Source organism: Mixophyes fleayi, chromosome 3, assembly GCF_038048845.1.
Source record: "Mixophyes fleayi isolate aMixFle1 chromosome 3, aMixFle1.hap1, whole genome shotgun sequence".
Classification (NCBI taxonomy): Eukaryota; Metazoa; Chordata; class Amphibia; order Anura; family Limnodynastidae; genus Mixophyes; species Mixophyes fleayi.
The window spans coordinates 196,987,829-197,009,550 of record NC_134404.1 but is presented as its reverse complement, the minus strand read 5'-3'; the positions used below and the strand labels follow the sequence as shown (position 1 = coordinate 197,009,550).

The window sequence follows — 21,722 nt, the reverse complement described above, 5'->3', positions numbered from 1 at the left end:
ACTATTATTTTATTGACCCCATGTGTAATATGTAGTATGCTTTGGGTAGAATAGCACTTGAACATATATATTATGTAATCCAGTATCTACCAGATAAATATCCAGGACCCAAAGGGGATCAGTTGTGTGAGGTTGTTCTCTGTTTTCATTACCACAATATCAGCTTCTTGCACCTGTGTCCCTCTGGTCCCTCTAGACACAGCACTCTCAGGAGCAGGGTCTTCAGTACCTTGTGTTTTGTTGTTTATATAATTGCTATTCCTGCCTTTTGCTCAGCTGCGTCTATAGGGTGGGTGGGGAACCCTCAATACTTTGTGCCTGGGTTAGAATGCATAATGATGTGTCAATAATATGAAGCTATACACAAATATGCTGATTTGCTGAAACCACCATCTATAAAACCTTAATTATGTGACCTTCATTCTATGAACCTAAACAGATGTGTTCCTTCACAATTTATTGCATGTCCCTTACAAAGTCTGCTATAAATTACCTTTGGTTTTATCTAGCTTCCCCAGTCAGAATAATAGTTAACATTTGACAGTGTGTGTGTATTTATTAACTCTTTGATTTCCACATTTTACACCAACTTACCTTACCACTGTACCCAAGAGATTTTTCCTTGGATTGTTAGGAGTTTCATGATGCTACATGCCCAACCACATCAGCCAGAGAGATTAAATTGATTTATGAGCGATACTATATACTTATTATAATTGCCCATCCCAATATTTACATACCACAGTTTTTGCTTGGAGGGAAAAGTACCTACAGGTAGCTGTTAATGTTAAATGCAAATAAAGCTGAAAAAATATTTTGATCTTTTATAAAGTTGGGTAAATTTTATTGTCTTACCTTCCCCTGAGTGTCAGAACAGCTTTGGTGAATCAGAGATTGCCCACTGCATGCTGCCAAGTGCTGGCATATTTCTGTTTGTACGTTTGTCACTAACATTGATCTGTGTACTGACAGCCATGTATGCTGCAGCATTTTTCCTTTTTAACTTATTCTACCTGTTGACATATGCGGCTATACAAAAATAGGTAAGCACAGATAAGTATTTCTATTTTGGTACAGATTTCTTTGCTTTCAATATATAAGCAGCATCACAAACATCTTCTTTACAGCTCCCATTCAGGTGAGGCTGAGATTGAAAAAATAGTTAATTCGTCAAAATACTAATTTATTACTTTTTATAGTTTAAAACTAGTGTTTTACTTTTTAAGTACAGTTACACTTTAAAGGATAACTCCACACAAAACAAAGGTTAGGTTAGGTGCTGTAGGGTTGGGCTTTTCTCATACTGGGAGAATGAGTAGATTACCTAAATGATGCTAGAAATATTACATGTTTTTCAGTGTCTCCCGCAACAGTTTAATGAGTTGTGATTTAATCTCGACATATAAATATCTTTTGGTAACACCTTTGTGGCTCTTTATATTTTTATGCACTAGTACACCCAGAAATCCTGCATTTGTCCTTGTCCATGTTTTGTGATTTAAGAGATTACTTATTACACATTCACATCTGATTCTCATGCCCTTATGTCATCAACATTGTTTTAAAACCATCTGTCAAATAGTAGTGTAACCCTTTCCTTTCCATGTTAAACTTTTAACTATGGTTTTATACACTTATTTGTTTTAGGTAATATTAAATAGGCAGACGTTATCAATGCGCATCAAGGCAAATGTAACTCTTGATATTCATAGTTGTGAATTATTTTAATGTTATAACCTATTTTGTTAGAAATACGTCAGTTTACCTATGTCTAATATATATTTCATATGACTGCTTCTGTATTGTGTGAAATGTCTTTTTTTTTTTTTTTAGGTTTGACTGTAACTGCGGTGAGGGACTCTGGCGAGTGGAATCTGGAGGCCGGTGCTCTGGTCCTGTCTGATGGAGGTTTGTGCTGCATTGATGAATTCAACAGTATCAAGGAACATGACAGAACTAGCATCCATGAGGCAATGGAACAGCAGACGATCAGCGTGGCCAAAGCTGGGTAAAATAAATAATAAAATAATGGTATTGTTGCAGTATCAGGGCGGTTATTGATATCCAAAATATTTAATTTGTGATGACTTACTAACTTTGACTTTGCTTTTATTTTATAAGTTAATTGTGTTTCTATTTGTAACTCAAAAATTTACAATAAGTAAACCTGATTAACAAAAGAAATTATCCTGGTTTTGAAGGGGGAGAAAACCTACCATTCATAATATAATAAAAGTGGTTACTTTACCATAAATATCCATGTAGGTTTTCCAAGATCTAGTAACATGCATTGATCATTGTAATACTCCTTTTACTAGCCCTGTAGAGTGATGAGCTAGCTTTCCCCTGGCCAGTGCTCCTTTTAATTGCCATATCTATCCCAACAACTTAGATATTCATTTTAATAGCTGACAAGGTACATGTGTGGAATAGAATAAGATTGTTTTGTGTTTGTTACTAAAACTCATAAATAATACATTATAATAAAAGTGGAATTTTAACTAGTATATCCACTGTAAAAAGTCTAAGGACCTGTTATCATATTGGGTTAATGATTTGCATGTTATTTAACTCTGATGTTAGAACTTTTTAGAACTAATGGGCAGAACACTTACTTTCTTTGTTTCGTTTGTTAGGTTGGTGTGCAAACTAAACACTAGAACAACTATCCTTGCTGCTACCAATCCAAAAGGACCATATGACCCAGAAGAGTCCATCTCGGTTAATGTAGCCCTCGCTAGTCCTCTTCTCAGTAGATTTGACCTGGTTCTAGTGTTGTTGGACACAAAAAATGAAGACTGGGACAGGATTATATCTTCTTTTATATTGGAAAACAAAGGTAGATTGACTGCCAGTCACATTACTATTCATTTAAATGTTTGTTGTCGTTGAGATTCCCTTTCTTCAGAAACAACAAAAAAATATATCCTAATGTGACAGTGACCAAATATCTGCTGTAGCGGGTACAAAAGCTGAAGTAGAAAATAGAAGCACATGCTTAGATATTTAAACCGTCAGTTGCTGACCTTGCCTTATGTTTGAATCCATTGATTTGCATAGAGAGTTTTAGTTCACAATTCATTCTTTATTTTCAGAATGATGCAAGGAAATGGGACAGAGCTTGCTGGACATAATTAGTTTAATATAAAAAAAAATATTTCATGTATAATAAATTAGTATAAAAAAAAAAAAAGCTATGCTGTATGTTGAAATGCATTTGTGACTACTGGATAAATAAAGCCTATCCCCTTATTTAATTTATTTTATCTCTTATCCATGTCATTATAGGTTGCCCACGCAAATCTGATAAGCTCTGGAGCATGGAAAAGATGAAAACCTACTTCTGCCTTGTAAAGAGCTTGCAGCCTAAGATGTCTGAAGGGGCTAACATGATTTTAGTGCGCTATTATCAGCTCCAGAGACAAAGTGATAGCAGAAATGCAGCACGTACCACCATCCGCCTTCTAGAGAGCTTGATACGTCTGGCGGAAGGCAAGTCTAATTTATTAATACAACTTTAAGCTGATAAAGCGTCAATAGCCATTTTTTACATCTTGTTTAATAAGCTACAGAAATTCCAAAGGTGTTTTTGTTGTAATACGACATTTTTGTGTGTTATTGATCGATTCTGGGGTCAGTGGGTTGTTATGTTAACAAAAATCAGCAACAGAGCTATAGCACATATGAAAGGCTTAAGTCAACTGCACTATAGCAGTTATAACATTACATAACAGAAATACAATATGATACCATTCTGTTTATAGTCAACTATGGGGCAGCACGGTGGCGAAGTGGTTAGCACTTCTGCCTCACAGCGCTGGAATCATGAGTTTAATTCCCGACCATGGCCTCATCTGTGTGGAGTTTGTATGTTTTCTCCCTGTGTTTACATAGTTTTCCTCCGGGTGCTCCGGTTTCCTACCACACTCCAAAAACATACTAGTAGGTTAATTGGCTTCTAACAAATTGACCCTAGTCTGTGTGTGTGTGTGCATGTTAGGGAATTTAGACTGTAAGCTTCAATGGGGCAGGGACTGATGTGAATGAGTTCTCTGTACAGTGCTGCGGAATCAGTGGCGCTATATAAATAAATGATATGTAACTGAAATATACAAACACATGATGCAGCCTTAATAGAGATTTTAATTTATCTCCTTCACCACCACAATGCACAGGTTTTTTCTTGTTGTTTGTTTTTTTGCTGATGATAAATTTAGGTCATGTAAGGGGTTCCCCCATAGCAACATGTGGGGCGCTGAGCAAGCCTTATGTACCTCAGAGATTGACTGAGACCATGCCAGGCCAAGATTCCTCTGCGAGCAACACCATCTGGAAAACTGTCTGGAGCACTTGTCCCATCCATGTAGGCTGTATGCACTTTTTTAAGTTGTTTTGTAAGGCATTCTGTGTATGCAGAATAGGTCAGCACAGTGTTAAACTTTGTACAGCCAGTGTCTGGAATCAATAGGGTTCAGAGTGATGTGCTGCAGGCTCAGGTACTTTAGTACTGCAGCCTTCAGGGACATAGTGACACTGTATGTGGAGTCCGGAGAAAGATGTAATGTAGTAAAGCCTCTAACACCCCAGCCTAAGAAGCGCAAGTCTCTTCCCAAGGAGTACAGAGATGGCAGGGAGCTGTGAAAGCTAAACCACTGCAAGGACTGTGATGAGAGCATATATACTGTAGAATTGGAAAAGCATCATTCCATCATTGAACAAGATTTTTAGTTCAGTTTAAAGATACTGTGAACCTGGGCAAAACAGGTCACATTAATAGTGGGAAAGTTGCATTTTTTTGTTTTTATGAGCTGAACAGCACAGTAAAATATGCCTTACAATCATATTGGAAGTTGTGCGTAAATGTTTTTAAAGCTTAATGAGCTTTTTATATGTTCACTATGCATTAAACAGAACTTAGACATGATATATTTACCAAATATTGGATTGCAAAACGAAATAAATGCCAAATGGGCATTTGTTCTTATATATTTATGCTGTAAAAAGTTATTTCAAATGAATTTTATTTTTAATATTAAAGGACAATTAAAAAGATAAACCTCCAAATGGAAGTTTCATGTACAAAGATCTGTTAAAAACTAAAACGTAATTATTTCCTACACTTCACCACAATCGGGTATTGTTACCCCCATAAATCTCAAACCATGTTCAAAATGAGTCATAAAGGTCAAATGATAAAGCAGACATGTCAGTTATGCATCAACATACTTGCCCCTATATATAAATTTGTAGTCTGTACAGAACATTCCAATTGCCTAGTATACTGGACATCGAAACACGTTGTGAACTTTATCAGACTCTATCATGCTTTCTGTAATTGATGGAATAGACAGGATGCTGGGTAGATTTAGCAAAGTTTAAACATTAGATATATTATTTTTCTCCATACTACAAATGCTTTAACATATATTATATATTATATATTAATGTACAGACATGGCTCTACATGTTCGTAATGCATGCTATGGCAACAGAAGAGATGTTCTTAAATAAACCATAATATGTTTTGCATTAAACTGTTGCTGACCTGTTTTTCTCCAGCCCATGCTCGACTTATGTATCGAGATACTGTGACTGTGGAAGATGCTATCACTGTGGTGTCCGTAATGGAGTCATCCATGCAGGTACGTGTATTTATTTGGTTAACTATATACTGCCTTGAAATATTGACTTCTCCATGCTTTTTGTAGGAATACATTTTTGAAATAATGTCTCCCACATAATAATGCTCACATTTGAAATAATTTTGCTGGATTGAACTTGATGTCTTGCATTTTACACAGCCAGTACCCCTTGAGGTTCTCTATCTGAACCCACTCTTCTCTGACACGGATTCTGCCTTTTCTACCTTTTGGAACTACATAGAAGTGTTGGGTACTCTTGTTATATTTCCACTCATTTGGAAAAACAAATCTATTCTAAATTGGCTTTATAATCCTTCTAGAAGCAAACATTTTTGCGCACCAGGTACCTTGGATATATATTTTTGCACCTTAGGTATATTTTCCCTTCCACACAGAATTACACATGCATTAAGATTATTAGTTTCCACATAATCTTCCTAATAATCTGCTTTAGCTTGACCTGTTTATTTTCTATGCATTCCTATCCAGGTATTGTACAGTACTACTCAACTATGGACACTCCAAGCATAACGTTACTCACACATCTCCATGTTCTTTAGCACATGCTTTATATAAATGGCCACTCATTATAGACTCTTAATTTAATTCTCCTTATATTTAAACCTTGGCACATCCTACTAACCCTGTTAAAAGCTGTATTTATTTATATTTTTTGCACGTACTTGAGGCATTGTTTTTCTTTCACCTGTGTCCCTAAGAAACACTTAATCTTTCCACTTTTGCAACATTGAGTACGGTAGAGGAGCGGTTCAATTATTTAACTCTCTTAGGTTTATGTGTAAATGATACTTGAGATTCATTTTATCAGGCTGCAGCACACTGAAGCTCACTTCCTCAATCTGCTTCAGGCAATTACAAGGGATCTGACCTTGGGAAAAATTTTCCTTTCCACGTTTCTTGTAGAGTTTCAGTAGCACAACAAAGAAAAGAACGTATCATGCTAACCATTTTAAGGTACCTCTGGCCAGGATTGCTTCATAACTGTTAAAGCCCTTTGAGCAGATATAAATTATGCTCCTCTTTATAAATTTTATATCAAACAAGACTTCATTTTATTAGGACCTTATTTACAGGTGTCTTTCCTACATCTCTTAACTTTCATCCTGTGCTTTATTCAATGCTCTCTTATACAGTTTTTCATCAACCTTCAGGACATTAGACATCTCATTGTTTTATGTCCTCTTGAAGCTGTTTGTTTTCTCTTGCACTAAGATGCGTTGAAGAGGGACATCCAGCTAAACAGAGGCCATCTCTTCCATCTGCACTCTTTCCATTCTACACGTTCCTAAAATACTGTGCTTTCTATATCCATAGAACCAGGCCTTATCTGAGCGTTCTACATTCGTTTTTGCTTCCTTTTGTTGAAGAAAGAGATAAATTATAATTTATACCTATTACAATTATTTCTGTTATTGAGGCCTGTTCAGGTCCTCTGGTACCATAAATGACTGAGACATGATGCACCACCACCAAGAGGATTTTCCACTACATGCTTAGATTTCTTCCAATGCTTATAGCGCAATAAGGTGTTTATAGAGGACCTAATGCACTGGTAGATGAGAGAGGAGGTGGGCGGAGTGAGGGCGTTCTGTGCACCTCAGGTCGACTACTTTTCATGTTACTGAGCTAGATTATTGAAATAAGAAAAGAGATGAAAAGGGCATTTTTTAGGAACATTCCTTGCTGTGTTAAAGGTTAGACAGACATTTTCACTTAGCAAAATGCCTCATCCTATAAATGTAATGAGTTTTGCACCTTGCAGTTACAACTTGACAGATAAGCACATTTGAATGCAAAATACACTTTGCCTAAAAAAAACACTTCAAACACACAAACAAATGTAAGACAATACATATGTCCCCTTGGTCCTATTTTAGCGATAAGTGACGCTAAGCCAAGAAATATTTAAGGAGAAAAATGAAATGAAAGGAGAGGTTAAAAAGAGATTGGATGTTAATATAACATTTTGCACTCTAGCAGTGTTCCTTTTAAGATTTTTTTTCTGTCCATCCCCAAACTTTAATCATTTTAGCATTTTCACCAATGTACCCTCTATATTTTGAAATGTGCAAATAAATATAGAATTTTGACAATCCAAATATAGACATAGTTATTTCAATCTGTTAGCATGTAAAACTTTGAGTCCTAACTGTCCTACTAAATTAGGGCACTTCTCCCCAAACGACACCCCAATAGAAACAGTCTTGCCAAGTCCATTGCTTTAGTACTGATTGCAGCAAAATATGCTCTCTTGCATTGCATACACAACAAAATATGAGAAACATAGGAGCTAGCATTATTCAAGGTGTGGCAATTATTTTTAAGGATTAGTTTGATCTTGTACTATAATAGGAGATGGTAGAAACAGATCTTTTATAGTAATAGTTTCAGGATATGTGCTTGATTTAAATTTGTGAGTAATCTATCTTAATCTGAGAGTGACCTTACTTGGCTTTTTGACAATCAGTTTTTCCCTGGTATATTGGCTAAGTAGTAATTTGATCAGAAAGATGATAACGATCAAACACTAAAAAGGTTATTTTAGAAACGCCTTTCACCAATTTATCTATTGAAATTGCCACTTATGTGTCAATAAATAGTTTTTCTCCTTCATGCTATCTGGGGGACACTACTACCATGGGGTTGTATGAGGGAACATGGAGTAGGCACTCAAATAGTTAACTAACTTAACTTCCTGCCGACAGGCTATATTCCCTCTCCAATCCCCTGCCAGAGGCATAGGCCCTCTGGTGTACTCTTCTTGCAAAGATAGGCTTTTTGTTTAGTTGATAGTTTTATTTGTTATTAATAGCAGTACTGGAACAAGCACACTGCTCATAGTTTTCAGCTGAGTAGTAGCAGTCACAGTGAGAACAGCAGAGGCTCTCACTGACTGCATTTTTCTCTCCCCTACATGCCCCCTAGATGCTGTCGGGTAAAACCCGAGGTCATATTGTTCTGAGGACCGGCACTCCTCTGTCGGGGATAGAGCGCCGGAATCCAGCATGTACTGATGCTGATAGGCGGCACAAAGGCCCGCGGTCTCATCATTTCAGAGGTCCGGCATTGCTCTGTGGGGCATAGAGTGCCGGCACTCAGCATGTTTGCAGATGCCATCTTGGAAATGTTCCAAGTCCCCTCCTCAAGAGGGGGAGGGGGGAGGATCGGATCTAGAGCACAAGACATGATTAGGGGGAGAAAGAAAGTATACTACTGTCTGCGGGATTAATTCTGGAAGCCCCTCATAACAGGGGGTATTAAAGAAATCTAGGCAAGGTAGACTGACAGGGAGGAGTTAATAGGGAGCTCCACCTGCCTTCATCAGCATTTTGGTTTCTTCTGGATGCACCAATCCATTGCTGAGCACGGAGGAATGTTTGCAGTCAAACAAAACACATATTGGCTGCTGTCGGATTCCCTCCTGTCTGCTAGTGTTAGCAGGAAGCTAAGTATCTTTTCCTTTGCCTTTCTATCTCACATTGTACTTGCTGCATTATATGCAAAGGGGAAGTATATTGTGTACTATAGAGAATATAGTGAAGTTGATACATGTATAATACATTGAGGTCTACTCACTACATTTTTGGGGGGTTTTGTGTGCTTATATTAAAAAAAAAAAAGCAGACCAACGGGCTTGTTAGAGAGAAGCCTACCTTTGGTCAGCATTCTCAGACTGCCAAAGAAGAAAAGAGCAGTCCGGGGGAAAGAAAAAGATGTAGAAGTCTTCCCGCTTTTCTGGAGCAGTTGGTATATTCCCAAGAGGGAAATACAATTGAGGCAGCCAAGGCTGTAATTCGGACAGGACATTACTGCACAGGTTTTTCTCCTCTCTAAATCGTTTTGAGCTGGTCCTTGGCCATCTAGGAGGGCTAAGTACTTTTTTCTATCATTATTTACACATTATAAAAGAAAATATGCACAGTGTTTATATTGTTATAGTGGATATATGTATGCTGTTGTTTGGAATAAACATTGTGCCACATAAATCACAATTTCTGTACCTAGGTTTGCTATAGGAGTATAGGCTGGTACCTAGGTGCATGTGTGTATAGATACATATTTTTATGGTTGGGAGGTACTGTGGGGTATGTTATAGACAAAACAGTATCCTCTAAGAAAGTTATTTTTCTTTCCTATTCTGAAAAAAAAAAAAGCAGTTACCTTCTTCTTCTATACTAGACAGGTGGCTGGTAATAGGGGGAAAGTATTACTTTGATATATAACAATGTCAGACAAGGGTAAGACACCCTGGACTAAATATTCCACTTGCTCCAAATGTATAGTAAAGCTTCCTAGTGGACAGTCAGACACAGGGGTGGTTTGTGTGGACTGTGGTGCGGGGCCAGGGGTAACCAGGCCCAGGGTTCTGCTCCACTGTAGTTGGAAAGTTGTAGGAACCAGCATGGGCGGTCACACTGGCGCAGTTTGTATTGGCACTGACTCAGATGCTTGCCCGTTCAGCAGAGATACCAGTGTTCGCTGGGGTTATCCCCCTGGCTCCCACCCTTTAGCCCCATCTGCTGCACCATTGGCAGCAGGGCAGGTTGTGAACCTGGGCCTTCTTGGCAGGTCATCCACCTCCTCTTTCAGAGGCCCCTCTCAGGGAGAGCCTGTGTGGTACACGTCCTTAGTTAAAGGCCTGGACCAGTTAAATTGGTCTCTGGACACTCCCAGAACCCAAGCATGAGGTCTACTCATCCTCCCCTCGCACTTTCTGACGGTGAGCTTTTAGGGGAATCAAATTAGTTATCTATTTGAGTGCCTACTCCATGTTCCCTTATACAACCCCATGGTAGTAGTGTCCCCCAGATGGAATCGGAGAAAGGGATTTATGTATGGTACATGAAGTAAAGACAAACTGTATTTCAAGACACCAAATATTTAATGCTTTGTAAAATAAATTAGGGGGGTAGCAATATGCATTATGACTGCAGGAACTTTGTTTAAATAAACATTGCCCTGGTTTCAGTATGATACCATGTCTGGTATCATACTGAAACCCTATTCATCAGCAGCTGTCCGGTGCAGTCGGCGAAGAGATCGCACATTGCATACTTTAGTTATTGATATTAGGGAATAATCCTTTGTATGATGCTGGCTATGAAAGGAGCAGACCCCCTGGAGAGACGACCCCCACCTTTGTATTCCTTAGATTGAATCAACCTATGATCTGTTTACCCTGGACCCACCCAACGTCTGGACCTATAGAAGCAATCTACGTCATCTCTATTGTTCAAGTGTAACACTGTACTGTATATAATCATAGCTGCACACCCCCTGGTACTCAGTCAACTCTGACACGGTATTCTAACAGATATACTGTCCACCGGGTCCCGTGGGTGCGCAGCGAGCGCATGCGATAGCATTGGTATGTACTTATCTTTTGGTATTGGCTGTACTGTACTTTATCATAATATAATAGTGTATTGAATTGTTGACTATTTACATCTGCTAAAATAAATCACTTTGTGCTTTGGAAACACATACAATTGATTGGGCAATGCTTACTTTAAAACGATAAAATTACTTTAATACCCTTGACCAAAGGTAGATGAATACAAGTATGTTAGGGTTTTTCACAGCACAGATTGTCATATGTGACATGGGTATGGTAAGGTTAATCAAAACAAAAGCACCTGGCTTGTCTAAAAATTATTAAAGCCCAAAAAATCTCCCTCTGTGTTAAAAACATAACTCTGCCGCCACTAAGATTTAGTTCAAAATCTGACAGTCTTAAGAAATCTCCAGTTACTCTGATTTATCCCAAAATGCCTAATTTAATCCGAGTTGCTGGAAACCAATTCCTTGCATAAATATAGCAATATCAAAAAACAAATAAAATCTGAGCCCTTTAAGATCACAAAGATAGAGCGTTACTAGATATGATTGATGTGACAAAAAATTGATAACTAGTTATAAAAATACATAAATATAAAACAGGGAATACAGTAATTTCAGGTGAATTATGTGGCCTGGGTAAAGACCAGAATTGGATGGCTGAAACCAAAAAGACAATTTTTCATCTCTTTACATGTGTTATTTTTCGTTCTGCTTTAAACCTGTTTCTTCTTTGCCTGAACCCCTCTCCATTGTGACATCACTGAAAGAGGTGTGTTGGTGTGCTAATCTGTTTTAACAACCATTTTGTTTACTTTTTGCCCCGAGAACATTTCTATTCATTGCACCAACATATGCCATAGTCCACATCTGGAACATGCACTACGCGGTTATAAATATGTGGACATCCCTTCTAATTAGTATGTTTTGCCATTTCAGCCATTGCTAACAGGTTCATACAATCAAGCATAAAGCCATGCAATCTACTTAGTCAAACATTAACAGTAGAATGGGTCATACTGAAGAGCTCAGGAACATTTAACGGGATACTGTCATAGGATGCCGCCATTTACAATAAGTCAGTTTGTAAACTTTCTGCCCTGCTAGAACTGCACTGGTCAACTGTAAGTGCAATTATTCGGAAGTGGAAACATCTAGGAGCAACAATAGCTCAGTCATGAAGCAGTACACTACACAAGCTCACAGAACGGGACCACTGAGAGTTGAAGCATGTAGTGCATAAAAATAGTCTATTTACAGTTGCAACACTCACTACTGAGTTCCAAACTGCCTCTAGAAACAATGACAGCACAAGAACTGTTTGTCAGGATTTTCATGTATTAGGATTCCGTAACTGAGCAGCCGCACACAAGCCTCAGATCACTGAGCACAATTCCAAAAGTCGACCAGAGAGGTGTAAAGCTTGTCTCTATTGGACTCTGGAGCAGTAGTGTGACGAATCACAATTCACAATCTGGCAGTCTGAAGGATGAATCTAGGTTTGGCAGATGCTAGAAGAATGATTCCTACCCTAATGCATGCTGTAAAGTTTGGTGGATGAGGAATAATGGTCTAGAGTTGCTTTTTATGGTTTGGCCTGGGCCCCTTAGCTCCAGTAAACCTTAGTGCTACAGCATAAGACATTCTTGAAAATTGTGTGCTTTCAACTGTATGGCAACATTTGCGGAATGCCCTTTCCTGTTTCAGTATTACAGTGCCCCATGTACAAAGTGAAGTCCAACAAAAAACTGTTTCCTGAGTTTGGTGTGGAAGAACTTGACTAGCCTGTGTCACAGTCGTTTGTTTTTGTTGATCCGTATCTGGATCCTTGGGTGTTGCTGAAACAGGAGTATAGCTGAACCTGGGGCCTTGATAAAACCTGCTCATCTGGGGAATGCCGAGGTATGCTCCTTTAACTGCCAGAATTCAGAGTAGCACTAGCAGATAGGGAGGAGTCTAGGACCGGAGTCAGCCAGAATACAGAACTGAAATCCACTGCTATAATAATTTGGACCCGTTCACGGAGAGCTCAACCCCGGCACCTGTGACCAACCACATGGAGCTGGAACCAACTTCTGGGAACTCAGAAGATACAACGCATGTAAACTCAAAACCGAATAAGCTAAAACTGAAAACAGGTCAGAACTGAGACCAGGAGTGGAGAACTCAGGACTGCGAACTGCCTATAGGCCCGGAACCCACACAAAGATTCAAAGAACTGGAAATGAGTCTTAGAGACTCAGAGCTTGCCCCAGCTAAAAGACTGATTGATTATACTGGCAGAACACCAGGCAACTGTGGAATGGGAGTGCTAAAGGAAACACAGAGGTGTTTGGCAGAGAGGAATGGCGATCCATGAAGAAGATAATGTCTTCAGGAGTCTGCTGAGAAATACGCACTTTGGTGAATGCAGGGTTCTTGCAGGGAAGTGAGCACTTTGGTAAATGCAAACAATGACAGGAACAGCGCTGGAAACAACTGAAGCCTGGAGCCAGGGAACTATTCTCAGGAGAAGGAAGTGAGTTGTTATGGTAATGAGTTGAACTCAGGAGCTGGTTTAAATAGGGTGCTCCCAGTGCCTATTGACTTTACAGGTCATGTGAACGCAGCTGCTGGAGTCTGGTTGGACTGGGAAGTTAACCTAACAAAATCCAATATGGCTGCATCCATGCAGCAGAACAGATAGAAAGTGTTTGTTTAGAAATGGTAATACTGTGACCAGGAGACGCCAGATGGCCATGACATGGTAAGTATGACTAAGACACCGATGTGTTACAGCCTGCACAGAACCCTGACCACAAGCCCAGATCACCTTTCGGATGAATTGGAATGCTGACTGTGAGCCAGATCACTAATTCAGATGAATGTGGCTTATGTTTAACAAGCACATATAAATATGATGTTTGGGTGTCTGCATGCTTTTGGCCATGCAGTGTATCAGAAATATGTAAATATATGTATTATTATTGCTGATATTAAGGATAATGTGTGGTGGCCCTTTTGAAGGTTAGAGGGCTGCACATGGGGTCCTTAGAGTGTATCGGGTTTCCCATCAGTAGGACTTTCGGGTTAAATTAATATCAAACATTTTGCTGGCCAGTGAAGCTATATTGCTTCACTGGCCATAATTCCTGCTGCCATAATTGATTATCTTTGACATATTTCATTACGCAACTTGTGGGACTATGCATTTACGCAAGGGGCTTCCCAGACATGGATGTATCGGAATAATACTTAGGTTTACTATAATTTGTAATGTTTAGACTTTCATTGACCTAAAGTCTTGAATGCTAAGGGCTCCATGTACATATAGTCACAGTGCTCGGTTTTAGGAGCAGAGCTACGCCATTTTTAAATCCAGCTCTGCTCAGTCATGGGTTTTGGGCATGCAGCATAGAGTAGAGAGCAGCGCATGGTAATTATTCTCATAAAATTGTGTGCACTCCCTAGCTCCACTCCAAGTCATCTTTCAGGCACACTTCCTGATTGATGACTTCATATAGTAAGTACGAGTAGGTTCAAAGACACCCTGAGCAGATTTTTTTTTTTTTTTTATTAAAATTGTGGCCTATCCAAGTGGTCCATAAATTGTTCTTCAAATTATAGATATGATAATTGGGGGTTCAAAGAGATTAGCAACATAACAAGTTACATGAAACCAATATTTTGGACTTAACACAGTAAACCTTTATTTTCTTTATGGTACAACATGATTTGTTAGGGAAACATTTTACATATTAACACATTATTTTCAGAATTACCTTGTTAATGTATAAACATGTTATATCAGTGATATCTCCCGGCTCCCGGACAGAGCAGATGGTAGATACTGGGACCCAGTGCTCACATCGTCTGTGCCCCAAAATTATCCGGTGAAGCCCAGGCCCTGCTCTACCATCCAGTTACCTCTGCTGACAATTTGCTTTCCCTATCCTTGAGTGAGTCCTCCATTACAGACGCTAACACGATCTGCCATTGCTAATATAAGCCAGGGCTGCAGCCTAGTCCTCTTGCCCGGCTTTCCTGGCCATCCCTGAAGCCTCCTCAACACTTGACTCCATCATTCTGACATTATCCCAATGTACATCAGGGACTTTTGGGGTCAACCTGCCTCTGCTTTTGTCCTGTGGTCAATGTCTGGTGCCTCCAACCCCTGGGGGTAAATGTATCATCCTCCGATTTTTTTTCAACTCGCCGGAAATCGGCGACTTTGCATTGAAAATTTAAAGCGGCGGTGGCGGCTTGTAAAGACATCGCCGCTTTAAATTTTCAATGCAAAGACGCCAATTTCCGGCGAGTTGAAAAAATCGGAGGATGATACATTTACCCCCTGGAATCCTTCTTAGCCCACTTCTTCAGATGCTAGTGTCATCCTGGATGACCGACCCACGACGTGGAACAGGCCTCACTCCCACATCACCTCTCCACTGGAGGCTATCCTCTCCAGGCCTGCTCGCATCTTGCTGTAATCTTTGTGATTATCCTAAGCCTCTGTCAACACATCTGTTGTGAACAGACTGCATAATACCTGACTATAAATAATAAATATCAACTATATAAGATTATTTTATACACTAATAAATGTGTCATCAGTGTACTTAGGAGGACTTAACCAGTGCAGTTCATATTTGTCCAGTGCATAATACCTGGCGAAAGATACTTTCATTTTTCTGGCTCTATGGTTGTCTGTATTTGTTTATTAGGAGCCCTGACATTTGATCATTTATTGGCTACAATACAGTGCTGCCCTGCGTGATCCCCGAACTATACTTTTTGATTTATTTACTTTTTGATCACAACATAATTGATCAAATATGAAAGACTCAACAAGGTGTTTGCATGGAAAATGGAATCAGTTGGTTAGGGCAGGTCTTGTTGGTGGGAATGTGAAATCAGGAGCTTGCTTTTGGCACAGCAGGCAAGAGGATAGTCGACATTGGTGGGATTCATGGATTGGAACATTGCAATCTAGAAGATAACAGTTTTCACCTGCGATTGTTGTCTCAGGGCCTGTAAGTATAAAAGAGTAGTTTCAGCTAGTTCGGCTATTCCCCAAATTGAGAGGTGTATCATTAACTTCATTTTTTTGAGGAGGGGATCAGGATTTTTTTTTTAATAGTTTCCTTTAATTTTAAAGTGATTTTAGCTTTTGCGCTCTTAGCAACTCCCTGACCTTATGTAGCAGACCTATCCAGCAAACAGCTGCTCATGGACATGTCTGTTTCATATACTACCCTGCTGTTAATGTATGTTCTAATTTTTATTTTGAACACTTTTTAAAATAATAATAATAATTTTACACTTTTTTTTATGTATAGAAAGCCCCAATCTCCAATGTATATGGAGGATGGTACTTGTCTCGAAAGCAGTGATTGGCAGAAACCAGGGGGTAAATGTATGAAAGTCCGATTTTTTTTGAACTCGCCGCTAATCGGCGAGTTTTCAGTGAAAATTTAAAGCGGCAATGGCTTTAAATGCAAAACAATGCCTTTAAAGGCATTGCCGTTTTAAATTTTCACTGAAAACTCGCCGAGTTGAAAAAATCGGACTTTCATACATTTACCCCCAGGTGTCTGCCTGACCCGCCCTTCCCTCTTAACAGACATTCTTTTAAAATTGAGTGGATCCTCTGCCCCACCACAGTACCATGTGATTGATTTTTAACAGTAAAAAAATAAAAAAAGTCTGTGAAAGGATGCATCAGGTTAGGTCGAATATGAGGGGAATAACAGTGTTTGTAGGATTCATTGTATGGTGCATTTTAAAACACATGTTTACTAGCAAATGTCTACATATGGACCTGGAAGCTTCAGTGTCGTGTACTTTACACTTATGGCACAAGAACTTAAGAGTCTTAGTTTTGGCATATAAGCATGTTAAAGCCATAGGGGTAAGGATCTGAAAAAATGTGCACTAGTTATCTTTTTTTTTTTTTTTTTTAAGGATAAAATAATGTATAATGCAAATTAATTAATTTATTATTAATGCTATTTTAATATTATGTTGAAAAGATTATTAATACATTAACAGTTATGTCGTTTTAATACATGTTTTTATTACGGTATATAACCTGTCTATCTATAGCCAAGAGTAAAGCAATTCCAAGAAAGTAAATTAATCATAAGCTGCCTCCTCTAATCAAAGCAAAAAAAGATAAAGAATGTTTGAGCTGGAGACTTATGCATAATACATAACGTTAGGTTGAGTACGATATGGCAACTGTGAATATTTTGACACTTATACTGTCCACACCAAAATGGTGACAGTGCAAATGTTCATATTGATTCTGTCGACAAATTCAAATTGTGACTGTACAGTCACAAAGTCAACATTCAAAGGGCAATGCCAACAGCAGTCGCCGTACAGCACAAAATGCTTAATATAAAAAATTAAACATAGCATGAATCCAAACCTTCCACCAAAACACATTAAACCTTAGTACTGCCAACGTATCCGGTATTAGCAGACCCCAATACAGTAAATAAATTTAAAACAAAACATGCCCAACCCCCAAACAGATTAAACCTAGTGCTGCCAGTCTAGGCTGGTACTAGCAAAATCGGGGGAACAAAAAGTGTGGGGTCCCCCCGATTTTACTAGAACAAACACCAGACTTTGCCAGCCGGGGCTGGTAGCACTATAGCAGGTGAACCCATAGCGTTCATTCTAACCCCCGCCCCTGCCAGGTTTACCCAGCCCCATGCTGTAAGCACCAGGGCTCTTTCCACACCTCTGGGCGGTGGGTGTGGGTATAAAAATATATTTTTATATTAAAACACACTAGTGGTCCCAGCAACCCAAACCTGCCATTAACAGTTTGGTGGGCATGCTGGTGCTTGTAATACTACAAGAACCAGCATACCTATTGCTGCCAGGGCATGCTGGCACTTAGGGAACCACAAGTACCAGCTTGCCCTGGCACCTAGGGCCCGCTGTGACCTGTAGTGCACCAATGTAAAATAAACCACACACCTCATTTGACAAATAAATGCATTGAAAATAAAGAAAAAAGTTTTTCATCTGTAATAATTCCAATCTTCCAAGCTATAAAAAAAAGGAGAAAACCTAATAAAATGAATTCCAAAGCTCTGTGGTTGTCCATAAAAAATACATCTAATAAATAACCCAACTAATCCACCGCAACATGCTTGTCAAAATAAAGAAATCATTATAAACACTCTGGGCCCTGACTGCAGGAGCTCCTGTCGCATAATGAGAAAATGACAGCCGCTAGGTCTGTTTATAACCTAGGACTTTCCCCCTCTATCAGAGCTGAAAGCCCCAGATTATAAATAGCCCTAGCGGCTGTCATTTTTTCATAGTCATCTGTGAGGGTTTTTTATGTTGCCAAACATGTTCCTACCCAGAATGAGTTTGTGGAAATTTACAGTCACCATTTTCGTGTGGACAGTATAAGTGTCGACATATTTACAGTTGCTGAAATTACTACATCCACATAATGTTAATATTGCATATCTGTGGGTAGCAGCCGTAGTCACAGTGACCCATTTCACCACCCACTATTCACAGGAAAGAAATCATGTTCATGACTTTACAGTAGGATCATTCCATGATTATGGCTTCATGCACGAACAAAATGTAACCAAGTAAAATGTTTTGTTAGTTTGGTTCTCCACTGAAGTGTATTTCCCCCTAATGCAGGGAGGTGCTTTACTTGGAGGGGTGAATGCTCTACACACATCATTCCCGGAAAATCCGCAAGAGCAGTACCAGATGCAGTGTGAGCTCCTCTTGGATAGGCTTGGTCTTCAGAACATTTTAAGGGAAGAGTTACAGAGGCTGGAAAGGTAACTACACTTACCAGAGAAAGTTATAACATATACTGCCTCATAGGGAGCAGTTTTAGCATTGCTATATTAAAAATGTTTCAGTATTCTAAACCAGGAAAACAAATCACACTATGTTTTGTACTTTTTTCACTGCAAAATACTAAAAACTAATACATGCACCAGATGTTGCCCAAAATTATGTAGTGTCTTCTCATAGATTGTGTGGTAATTGGATGATTGTTAGAGCGATATTTCTCATAATAATTAAAAACAAAGCTGACCTTATCACATTATCATATGTGTGTACGTGTATATATTTAAAACCTAAGAGCAGGAGGAACACACAACATCATCAGTCAGCATATATACACCGATGAGCTGTCTCAATATAGTCTCAGTTTATTTTGTTAAATTTGTACCACTTAAAGCTTATGCCAAAAGATATTGTAGGGAACATAGTAATAGTAGAAAGTTTCTAATCTGTTTATTATGCATATATATATTTTCTTTTCAAAACAGACAACAGAATCAGGACTCCTGCCACCCTCATTCTGGTAAAAGTAACCCCAGTGGCTCTGAATATTCCATGGTAGATAAAATATTGCATGTCGATAATGTACACCCGCAGACTTCAGAACATTCCATCTTGAAAGGAGAAATCTGCTCAGATTTAGGCACTGCAAAATGTTCAGCCTTCCAAAATACTTCAAAAGCTACAAAAAGTAATCTTATTTGCAGAGATATGTCTGATCCATTACTAAAGCAGAGCACACACAATATTCTGGAAATGGGATATTCTGAAAAGCTGAGTTGTAATGAACAGTCATTGAGTCCTTCAGAGAGCCAAAGCAAGACATGCAATGATTCCAGTCTGGGATGGTTTGATTCTATTCCATCAGTTCACCAGAGAATTGAAATTTCTCCTATATCTAATGCTACTGAGGGATATACAAGCCTAAAAATTCAACCAGGACTTGCAGAAATCAGCAGTAATGGTTTTAATAAAGGTCTAGGTGAGGTAAAGGAAATACAAGCACAACCAGCAGGGAAAAGTTCCTGTGGCACAAATGTAAGCAATGTGCCAGATGAAGTTATTACTGAGCATGTTTCTAAAAAATGGCAAAAAATGAACAAACAGTCACTAAAAAAAAGTGCTTCTAATATTATTAGATCAGCAGAGTGCTTGGAAACTAGAACTGCTTTAGAAGATGTTTGTACTTCAATGGCTGGTCCTCTGCATAGCACCCCTGCACGAGGCAGAAAAAGAAAACTCCAGATTGACCCAGAAGAAGGAAGAGCAGATATGAAGAACCCAGAAGAAGGAAGAGCAGATATGAAGGACCCAGAAGAAGGGGGGCCAGTTATTAAGGACCTAGAAGAAGAGAGAGCAGGTATAAAGGATCCAGATATGCGCGCCAAATTAGCCGAACTAGCCAAGTTTTCATTTAAGCAAAAAACTAAACTAGTGCACTATCTGGCAATAGAAAATGAATCCATGACGACTTCTGGTGGTAAGAAAGAAAGTCAAATTGGTGACATATTTAAGGATCGGCAAAAGGCAAAAGCTGCTCCTACAGAAAAAATACGGAAGCTATTGGGGAAATCGAGTAGTATAGAGAAAACCAGTTCTGTTATTATGAGTCAGAAGGAATCAAGAAATCACACATGTGTTGCCACCATAGATGAAGCAGTGAAAGGATCTGCCACAAGTAATGTAATTTCCCTTCCTGTGTGTTTAAGTGAGGAAAATAAACTGACAGAGGGGTCACACAGCAGAAAGGTCTCTTCTAATACTCTTGCCAAGCTGGCAAAATTCTCATTCACTTCTACATCTGATAAAACTGCTGATGTATATGCTGCTCCCAACAAAGAAGACACAATATCACCCAAGAAACACAGTGAAGGGGGAAAAAGAAAATGTTTTCAGCTGGATCCTCCTACCAGTAATACTATAATAACAAGTAAATCTCTTTTTTATACCACAGACTTGGATGATGAAACATTAGATTTTGATTGGAATGACGAGACAAATGTAAAAAGATCTGTTATGTGATTCTAATGCTGCATTTATATTAAATACATTTTGATTCTCTCTTTGGAAAGTGGATATTTGGTAATGTTGAACCAACTTGGATTACAATTCTTTATTTGGATGTGTATATTGTATCCCCAATACTTTGTAATATCAGCAGATGGCAGTGCTGACCTCGTAGTCCTAATACAGTTCCATTTCAGCGTGTCATTTCATTTGTATTCAAATTACAGATGGACCTGAGGTTACCTAACAGACATTGGGCGTAATGGATAGCTGCAGATTATTTTCTTAGATATATTTTTAGAAACAACTCCTCACCAAATTTTATTAATATTCATATTGTTTTTATAATATCCAGTGGATACTATAAATAAATCTGAGCATAGTTTCATTGAGTTCGAAGGTGAAATGAAGCAGACAAGAGTGGCGCTACGCCAGAAACACAATGATTTTATATTGTCAAATAAGTTTTTTTCTATGATATTTTGCAGATTTTATAGGTTGATTATGTGGTAACTTTTCCTTGTTAACGACATTCACAATTCCTAGATACAGGGAGCATTAATATTTTAAAATATGACCAAGGTATGTTTCCAAGGTTTTGACAACACCATTAGTACATGTCTTCTAAAAAACACAACAATATAAAACTGTATTTATAGCATTCTCACATACTAACACAAGTGACCTGGATGTTACCCAGTGTGCAGGAGTAAAGATGAATAAAGTGTTCACTTGTTTTTTAATGTAATTATGTGAGGTATTGGAGAATTTAGATTTAAGGAGAATTGTGGCAAGTACTAGTTCATACAAATACATGGAGCAGTATGGAATCTGGGAATTAAATGCAACAAGAGCTAACCTACAGAGCTTGGCAATGACCCAAGATCAGCTCTG

The 21,722-nt window shown here is 38.7% G+C and overlaps 1 protein-coding gene across 3 annotated transcripts in view; it reads left to right on the top strand.

Annotated features, from left to right (window-relative positions):
- Window positions 1-20,882, top strand: part of MCM9 (minichromosome maintenance 9 homologous recombination repair factor) — a 69,249-nt gene extending 48,367 nt beyond the window's left edge. For all 3 annotated transcript variants that reach the window (XM_075202986.1, XM_075202987.1, XM_075202985.1), the window contains 6 exons: window positions 1,834-2,008; window positions 2,637-2,839; window positions 3,289-3,492; window positions 5,560-5,642; window positions 18,663-18,808; window positions 19,310-20,882. In XM_075202986.1, the coding sequence (XP_075059087.1) occupies window positions 1,834-2,008; window positions 2,637-2,839; window positions 3,289-3,492; window positions 5,560-5,642; window positions 18,663-18,808; window positions 19,310-20,843 (2,345 nt within the window). In that variant the 3' untranslated portion in view covers window positions 20,844-20,882. The remainder of the gene's footprint in view (window positions 1-1,833; window positions 2,009-2,636; window positions 2,840-3,288; window positions 3,493-5,559; window positions 5,643-18,662; window positions 18,809-19,309) is intronic.
- The last annotated feature ends 840 nt before the right edge of the window (window positions 20,883-21,722 follow it).